Genomic DNA, 10,302 nt, shown 5'->3' on the forward strand with positions numbered 1-10,302 from the left:
ACATTCTATGTTCATTATAGATAGACTGTTTAGTCACCTTTGTCACATTCTATGCTTATTATAGACAGGCTGTTTAGCCACTTTTGCCACATTCTATGTTCATTATAGATAGACTGTTTAGTCACCTTTGTCACATTCTATGTTCATTATAGATAGACTGTTTAGCCACTTTTGCCACATTCTATGTTCATTATAGATAGACTGTTTAGTCACTTTAGACACAGTTCAAAGGGCAATAAAACAATAAAATGTAAGTATAAATAAACTCACACTGTTACGAGTTTATAACTATTTAGGATAAACAAATCTAATTACAATTTGAATTCATCCTAGAAAGAAAAAATGGGTCATCTAGATTTATTTGGTGGTTACGAAGTCAGTCAAATTTACAAGCCCTGTATAGAGTTAGGGTAGAGGAAATAACAGATAAAATATAAAGTTTGACTTGTAAAAATGTTTGAAATTTATTTAGGAGGTTTTTAAATTATACAATTGAAATTTGATACTTTTGAGACAAAGAAATGTATTTTTAATCTTAACATAAATATTAATTTGCACTCGGACAAGTAAAAAAAAGTATATGTATTCATAGTCAAACATTTAGTAAACATATTTCATTAAAAACGACTTTTAGTGTTTACTAAACGTCTGCCAAATTTTGTGAAGATACACATACTGTATTAAACCTTATGGTATTAAAACTATGTACTAGTAAAAAAGGGTCACGTGGTCTGTCTTTGGGACCAAGCCTGTATTGAGAGAGTTAGCATAATAAGATATTTATAAATTTCATCTGATTTATAATTTACTGTTGTTTCTGTATGGGACCCCCTTAGATCATGGGCTCCTGTCGGTCGCCCAAACCGCCCAAGCCTTAATTTGTCACTGTCTTGTATGGTAAACTTAGTTTGATTTTAAACAAATGTGTTTATGTTTGGTAAAGTTGTTTTATGAGCGGTTGAGTTTCATATAGACGGATGCACATCAGTTTCATGTTGTTGATGGCTGTCTTTTAAAACATGCACTCGTCATCATAACTTTCATTGAAACTGTTCTCGACAACGTCTCTGTGATATTATCTTCAGTAAGGTATCCCTATCATCTCCACATTCCCTGAGCCTGTCTCATCAAATTGAAATAGTTTTACTGCAGAAGGTATGTAGATACCATTTTGTACTATTTTGTCCCTATGTTTCTCATATATCTAAATTCACAACACCTCAAACGTACACGTGAAACCGAAAACATCAGTTTCCCCTTTGTATATATTTTAATAACCCTTGAATCTAACGGTTTTTCGGCCTCCACACATCGCAAGAAATATTACTGGCCTGTGTACACGCGATGACAGCTTTATCAACCTCCAGCTATATATATATACAGGAAATGTTCTCACCTCCTACTAACTAGAGTTAATACTATTTGTTTTTGCTACTTCTCATCATACTGAAACAAAACTCGTGCAAAATTATTAAAAAGCCAACTGGATATAGTGGAAAATTTGTAGAATCATTCACTCTTACTTTTTTTACATAAGAAAATTAACCCTACAACCAAACACAACCTATATGTTCTGTATATCTAATCCTTCCTTATTTAGGAAAAAAGAAAAAATCGGCTTACTAACTTTCTGCACAATTAGCACGTACAAAGTCAATTTAGATTCGTCTTTAAGCCTTCAAACCATTTTTATTTTCACTTTAAAGAATGCAACCCAACATTATTTCTTTCATGGACTGTTTCCTCTTATGCGTATGGAAGCTTCGGGGTTATCTATATTGACAAAACTAAACACGCCTTAAACACAGGAACTTTACTCAACACTGATATCAAATTACCATCCCCACCCGCCTCAGCTATTTATATACGTAGTCAAATCATTAATCATAACATTTCTTTTATCTGGCTTTCAAATTCTAGCTACAGACGGCAAAAACATAGACTTGCGTGGAAAAAGAGATACCTATTTAAACCTTCTGTAAATAAATAACTGTTGTGCTTCTGTGGAAACCTGTTTTAGTTTTTTCATACAGGAGGTCCCCGCTATACATTGTGATGCGTTACCGGAAAGTGAGACTTTCAGACTACGTCCGAAACGACGCTAAACAACACAATCTTTAGATGTATTATGGGGGGATGTGTTCCTGAAAATTTTCGGTCCACTCTTGAATAGCTTTTTAAAGTGTGTAACATGGCTTTTTCAACTACAGTGTACTATAAAAAACAAGTATGCAAGAACGTTAAAGGACTAAACAGTTTAATGTCAAAGTTAATCGTTTTCCTGGGCTTCTTGTCAAGGGGCACTTTACTATTACTAGGTGACCGCTTTGGAGCCATGTCGGAAGGGTGGAAACAAGGCTTTTCCGCTGCAGAAAAAAACAATGTGCTTAGACAGTGGTGCACGAACACAACGTGTTTATATCCTCCACCATCTTGGCTAGTGGACGATGTATCACACTCCGCCCAGTAAACTAGACCGACATTGGCACGCTTTAATAACGGAACACAGCAACTTTGCTTCACACACATATGGGTGAACACTACGCCTGGTAAAGTAGTCCGACAATGTTTTAACGCTCAAGTAATGAAAGAAGGCGACATTGTTTCAAAAATATTGGGAGTAATTGGTAAACAATACACCTGGAAAAGGAGTCGACGACGTTGGATTATTCTAGTTACGATACAAGGCACCGTTGTTTCATACATGGGTTGTAACTGGTGAACGCTCTAATACTGAAACGACGCAGAGTGATGCAAGGTATAATGGGAACCCACTGTATTTCTTTTCCATTGTGTATATATTTTATGAACATTGCAATATTTGCATCGTAAACTTTGTTAACTACATTGATTTCTTGTATTTGTATTCTTATTTTAAAAAGATCCTGCAGATGAAATGACAATGCTTAGAAACGTTCACTAAATACATTTTTTCACAATTTCTTTGATAATGTTATTCCTAATTAAATCAAGAATCGATAGATAATTTCAATGACTTTGGAGAGTTCAAAAATTGTATGTAATATTTGATTCCCGACCAGCGAAAAGTTAGCATAGAACGAGCTGAGCGAAAAACACTGGACAGGACCGGCAAAGTGTTAGTATGGAACGAGCTGAACGGAAAATACTGGACAGTAGGACCGGCGAAGTGCTAGTACAAAATGAGCTGGGTGTAAAGTACTGGACAGGACCAGCAAAGTGTTAGTATGGAACGATTTGAACGGAAAATACTGGACAGGACCGGCGAAGTGCTAGTACAAAATGAGCTGAGTGGAAAATACTGGACAGGACCGTCGAAGTGTTAGTATGGAAAAAGCTGGGTGGAAAGTACTGGACAGGACCAGCAAAGTGTTAGTATGGAACGACTTGAACGGAAAATACTGGACAGGACCGGCGAAGTGCTAGTACAAAACGAGCTGAGTGGAAAATACTAGACAGGACCGTCGAAGAGTTGGTATAGGATGAGCTAAGAGGAGAATAATGGAGATGAGGTTAGATTACGTTTGAAGTTAAGCATAAAGCTACACAATGGGCTATTAGTGCTCTGCCAACTACGGGTATCAAAACCCGGTTTCTAGCGTTGTAAGTCCGCAGACATACGCTGTGCCACTGGGGGGCAAATAGTGGAGAGGTTTGAGCAGTCGTGCACCACTGTTTTCCAGATTTGAAGTTCACGTTTTTTTTTTTTTTATTGTCAAGTCAATATTAAGCGCCCTTGAGATGATTACGTCAGTATAAGGAGTCTTCAGGAGAAATAACTGTTCTAATGGAAAATAATAAATCATTATCATGGTTAGAAGCCTGTCTTTTCTACATATACTGGTTTTAAGGCTCTAAAAGAAAGAAGTTTTAAAAGGCATTATAAATTCCTACTTGAGGACTCCTAGTACTAATAACAAGTGTAATTTCTTCGGAAAATGTCATGTGTTGCAAAGCTGCAACACAGAAATTGTTGGACCTTGCCCTTTTCCGGATAGTAGCTATTTTTCCAATATCACAGGACAAACACACTTGTTTTATCATCTCGTCGATAAGAAAACAAAATCACTAAATGCACTACCTTAGTTGGTGGATTTAATCCCTTAACTGATCAACACGATTAACCATGGCTGACGTAAGCAGTAACTCTGATGTCATCACTGTTTAAGAGCAAGCCATTTATTCTTTTCGCTGGGAAAGTGATCAAATTAGAATATTTCTATGTTAAATCACTAAAAATGTCACATTCTTGTTTTAAGTGCTCTTATTTTTCGCGTAAATGGTGTTTTTGGATATAATTTTGTTGCATGTAAAGTTTTTGGTTTATATGATTTGATATTCGATTCAAAAGCAATTAACACTACTCAGAAACGTATAAGTAGCATTATCACAAGATTATCTTTCGTTTTCTTTAAAATCACTAAAACATTTTAAAAGTAAAATTACGAAAACATAAACAGACTACAAACAATTTTGTCTCCTCCCCCATTGGAGGACCATATAAGTATTTTCTTTCTTTTTTTACACCCTAGTATTACATCACGTTAATTAAAAAGACAGAGCACTGGTGAATTTTTACATCATACTATCTTAAGATTCCAGTTTCAAGGTCGTTAATCCATTGTTGTGACATCTCTGATAATACTTAGTTCACAGTACTGACTGTAGTCATGTCAATATATAGTTCAATATAGTGAAATTTTTTATGTCAACATATAGATCAATGTAAAGACATTTTTCATGTTAACATAGTTCAGTGTAGTGACACTTGTCACGTCAACATATAGTTCAAAAAATTGACACTCGTCACGTCAATATATACTATAATATTGTGACACATGCCACTTCAAGTTCAAAGTAGTAAAACTTCTAATGCTAACATATAGACCAATATCGTGACACTTGACGTATCAACGTACAAGTTCAAAGTAGTGACACTTCTCATATTAGCATATAGTTCACAATATGGACACTTTTCATAGTACCACACAGTTCAAAGTAATGACAACCGTCACGTTAAGATATAGTTCAAAGTAGTGACACTTGTAATTATACCATATAGTTCATATGATTGCCTCTTGTCATGCTAATATACAGTTCAACATAGAGAAACCTGTCACGATTACATATAGTTCAACATAGTGATATATCTTATGATATCATATTGTTTACGGTACTTAATTTCTTTATGTTCACATTAATTATAAGTAGTTATTTTTGTCATATTTGCGAATACTTTGTGTTAACATGACAAGTATCACTACATTGAACTATATATTAACATGACAAGTGTCACTCTGGTGATAGTTCATAGTACTGACACTTGTCATATCAACATATGGTTCACTGTAGTGACAACTCTGATGTCAACACAAGAGTTAAATGTAGCGACACTTGTCATATCAGCATATAGTTTAATATAAAGATACTTATCATGTCAACATAAAGTTCACAGTATGGACTCTTGCCATGTTAGCACATAATTCACAGTACTGACTCTTCTCATGTTAACATATAGTTCAATCTAGTGATACTTGTCATGCTGAGATATAGTTAAAGGTTGTGACTTGTCATGTCATAACTACAGACTTGGCCAAAATACTTGCATATTTTGTGACAAATAAGATCATTATCATTAAGAAGAAATACAAATACATTTAGGTCTGTCAAACTGAGAAATCCATCTTACATTAAACATTAAATATGTAATATGTATAATGAGACATGTTCTATGGATATCAAGAACGACTTATTAGAACAGCAAACAATGTTATCAGACACCCGCCGAAAGATGTGTAATTCAGCATTTCACCTATCACAACAAACCCTTAACAAAATATATATAATGACAAATTATAACATCAAATTATTATAAATATCATCTGTAACCTTATATAAGTCCATATGAAACACTCTGTACTTGGTTGAACCTCCTCGTAATCTAATAACCTCCACAAGGCGACGTGGCATGCTGTCGATGAGGTTCTTGATGTAATCCACCGTGATTGCATTCCAGCTTGTCACTAAAAGACGCTGCAACTTAGCTACAGTAGCTGATTTAGGTAGAGTCGTGGTTAGTAATTTTCCGGCTCAGTTCTGTCCAACAATTATTAATGGGATTACAATCTGGAGACTTTGCTGGCCATGGCAATCTTGTAATGTTTTCCTGGTCGAGATAATCATATACAATACGCTCACTGTGGACAGTGGCATTGCCATCCGGGAACACAAATTATTGCCAAGCCTTGCCCTAGCACATGGCAGAAATATCGTATCCATGTGATCCCTGTAGGAGGCGCCATTGACGTTTCCCTGGAGGATATGAAAAGCAGGTTTTCCACCATCATGAATAGCTGCCCAAATATGTACTGCAACACCTCCTGTATGATCCCCGTGTGAAAGACAGTTTTTCCTTTATCTGCTCTCCAGGCAAATGACGAACACGAATCTTGCCATCAGCTTTAACAATCTGGAAACAGGACTTATCTGGTGTCCTAACTGTAAGTTGGCAGGTTTTCTTGCCCGTGTAACACGGTGACGGTGGAGAACTCTGGTTAATATCGAATTGCAGATAGCCCTTCTTGCAAAATAACCTTGTTTGGTCAATCTCCTATTAACTTTTCTTCTGCTATTTCTGCCAGTAGTCTTTCGGCGTCTACCACTAGACTTTTCTGGAACAACTTTTTCTGTGGTCTGACGACGTTTAAGGATTCTGGATACAGTACACTAGGGTTGCCCTACTGTTCTGGCAATGCCCGTTTTCTTCTTACCATTCCTGGACAGTCGAACAATTTGACGTCCTATAACTTCTAACACGTGACGAGGCATGATTCTACATCAACCCAGAGAAATTGGCTGAACAAAGTTTTGACCTGTTTCGAAAAAGATTATACCAAAAGCACACCCTTTTATACAGAACAGGTGGGTATATGTGTTTTGACGAACAAATGCTCAAAACAACTTATACAGACCAGAATAATGACTCGCACATAATTGTCCGATCATACGCTACCTTCTCTGTTACTACTCAAGCATTTACTCAAAAACTACTCCATGCATGTATACAATAACATCAATATAGAACAGTATGCAAACATTCCAAGGATTATTAAAACAAATATTTTTGAATTCTTCATTAATCGCGAGTTTCGTCTAGGTTGTTTCGTTAGAATCATTATTCGGCGTCCAACTGTGGGCCAAATTATACCTAAAAACAAGTGAACCAAACTAACACAGAAAAATATATTATTTTCGTAATACAAGCTCACCGAAGATATCCTACGACTTTGAGCCAAATAAGAACAGAAATAATAACTGACTGTCATCAGTTTTAATCGACATGAACCGGCTACAGTTTGTATGTAACTGATGAAGTGCATCTTTTGGACTGAAAATGACACTAATATGTTGTTCATGCTCAACATAAGTTTTACAGATGCGTTGTGATACCACGCTGTTAATACTCGATATCAATATTTATTATTTCGTGTGATATCATCTCGTTCATGCTCGTCAGCAATGTTTATAATGGCGAGTGATATCATGCTACTTATAGCTAGTTTAGTTAAACCATTTTCCGTGCCCAAGGTACATAAGACTCATGTTTTCGAATTCTGGTTCCAATGGCACAAACGGATGAGAGTGGTGACCCTACCCCTGGATGGAATGACAGTCAACCGCAGGTTAATCCCCAGCTAAAAGCTGGATACCCATCATACAGCTGGATAGATTAGAACAAGTGGGTTTTACTCAAGGACTCAACATCTGCATGACGCGAGCCAGCCTCTAACTCGCAATCATCCGATTAGGAGTCAAAAGCGCGAAGCAACTGAGCCATGCTCAACAGTCAACAATATATTGTTTATGACATCGTGCTTTATTATGTTCGTCTTTCCTTGCAATGATATGTTTTTAATATCTCCTTTTTTACCCGTTCATTGATCCATCACTTACCGTCAGAGGTATTTTTAAGGCAAGCAAAACAGCGTAGTGATAAGTAAAAAAAAATCAGTTAGAGATCCAGCCAATTGTGAGAAGGCTATTTGCCTAATGTACAACATTTACCTTGTCACCTGACAATTACAGTATATTGAACTATTTCAAAAGGGCAGAAACATGATTTTCTGTGAAGTTGATTGTTACACAGTAATTCATTTTTACAACGATATATTTACAACTCTCGTTGTTACATTCTTTTATTACTTGAATTGTAAATGACTGAACAAGCAGCTTTCAACGTCTCAGTATTAATTTTTAATATTTAAATCAACTTACCGCTTCATTGTCGACGAGATTTGTTGCTAGAAGAAGAATAAAAAAACAGTAAATCAGTAAATTGATTATATATATATATATATAAATAAATAGAATAAACAGAAATGATTAAATTAATCATAATAGGATCATTAATAGGAGAATTGTTAACATATAACAATGAATAGTGGTAAAGTCATTTTGTTATCAGTTATGAAAACATCTCCTTAATTCAAAATACACAGAAATAAACAAGACGAAATACTTCGTTAGTTTGTTTTAGAGTAAAGTCACATTGGGCTATCTGCTGTGTCCAACACGGGAAATTGAACTCCGGATTTTAGAGTTGTAAGGTCTGTAAACTTACCGCTGTACCACCGGGAGACAAGACCAAATAAACATCTGGCGAATAACAAATTACATCTTTTGTCAAACGTAAAATAGTTCCTAAGTTTCTGAAAATGGTATTAAATGTTAATGAATGGAATGATTATAAGAGATTTTATACAGTTTAATAGCTAACCCCAACCAATTGTGAATACAATTACAGATAACGTTTAACACAAAATCTCAAACCTCTTCCATCAGACGAACAGGATTGTCCTATTGTTTCTTGTGTGCTCTTTGTACCATTCATCTCTGGAGCCATACACAAAGTTTTTGGAGAAAACTGACAAAAAACTCAACTTCAGTCACGCCGTTAAACACGCCATGAAATTTGAGCATACATTATTCTACATTCTGTCCAACAATTACATAAAGTACCAGATGTTTTTTTTTATAAAATACATTGTGAGGAATGTTCAGAATTCCATTTTGAGAAATCAGGGAAAAAAATAAACACAAGAGTAAAACAACACCTTCGTTAGCCTTCTTACATCAAATGCAAAAACTTAGCATAAAGTTGACGTGTTCACAGCTGTAATCTATAAATGAAATTAAAGAAGCGTTAGTTATAAAACAGCAACATTCGGCATCAACAAGAATTCAGGTGTCCTGCTGCACTTGTTCTACATCACGTGACTAAGGCTGACTGAGGGCATGAACGTAAAGATTTCTTCCAGTCTTGATCATATCTGGGTTAACATCACAAGAAGTGTTGACCAGGTTTATGTATTTCTTTCTGTAGTTCTATTTTATGCAATAACAGTTTGTTTTGTTTTTGTTTTAAATAATACCTATAGAATGATCCTGATACAATGTAAACACGGTTGGACAAACACACTCATCAAGAGGACTTGTTCATATTTTTTGTATTATATTTCAGGATCTACTTAAGCAAACACGCGATTTCATTAACAGTTATATTACAGGAAAATTGTAGACTAATATTTAAAATTCTATTTGTTCGTAACGTACAGTGGTTGAGTCCGTTATATTAAAACTCTTTTGGCGCCTCACCACCCGTTCCAGTCCATGTTTCTACTTCCGGTATGCTTTATTTGATGTTCGCGCATCTTGACAACAGACATGCAGCGTAGTTTCCACTGCAAAAGGCTGGCATGTCCAACCAACAACACTCCTCCCTACATGTTTCAATAATCCATCTAGTTTACGAGGATGACCATTCTCCAGCTTCTGTTTAAACAGACCGAGCGCACAGAAATTCATAGGTGATTATACTATTTTTCGTATAGAATAGTATCAATACCCGAATCATTCTTCTGCTGCTTGAGGTATACGACGATTGAATGAGAGGTATAACTGGAAGTCTTATCTTGGTGAACCCATACCCTGTTGATCTCGTTTCCACACGGAGATCCTTCTTGATTATGTTGCGTACCATTGCTTGGGATACGTGGACCACTTATACCTTTTACCTTAGTATTCGTGGACACTTTCCTGTTACAAGACGCCACACTTTGCTTACCACGACTGGGTTACGACTTGTTGCAAGTCTCTTTCTAGGTGGGCCAGAATCGTAAAGTTGATCCATATTCCTTTGTTTTCCAACGCCATGAAGTACAAGGTATATCCCCATCTAGAACACATTGTTATGATTTGTTTGAATTTATGCACAAAGCTACACAATGGGCTATCTGTGCTCTGCCCACCACGGGTATCGAAACC

At 36.0% G+C, this 10,302-nt stretch overlaps 1 protein-coding gene across 1 annotated transcript in view; it reads right to left on the bottom strand.

The window, feature by feature from the left end:
• Positions 1–10,302, bottom strand: part of LOC106461371 (solute carrier family 15 member 1-like) — a 56,853-nt gene that overhangs the window by 37,266 nt on the left and 9,285 nt on the right. The window contains 1 exon segment of the mRNA XM_022388318.1: positions 8,254–8,279. Within this exon segment, the coding sequence (XP_022244026.1) occupies positions 8,254–8,279 (26 nt within the window).

This window comes from Limulus polyphemus, unplaced genomic scaffold, assembly GCF_000517525.1.
Source record: "Limulus polyphemus unplaced genomic scaffold, Limulus_polyphemus-2.1.2 Scaffold945, whole genome shotgun sequence".
NCBI lineage: Eukaryota > Metazoa > Arthropoda > Merostomata > Xiphosura > Limulidae > Limulus > Limulus polyphemus.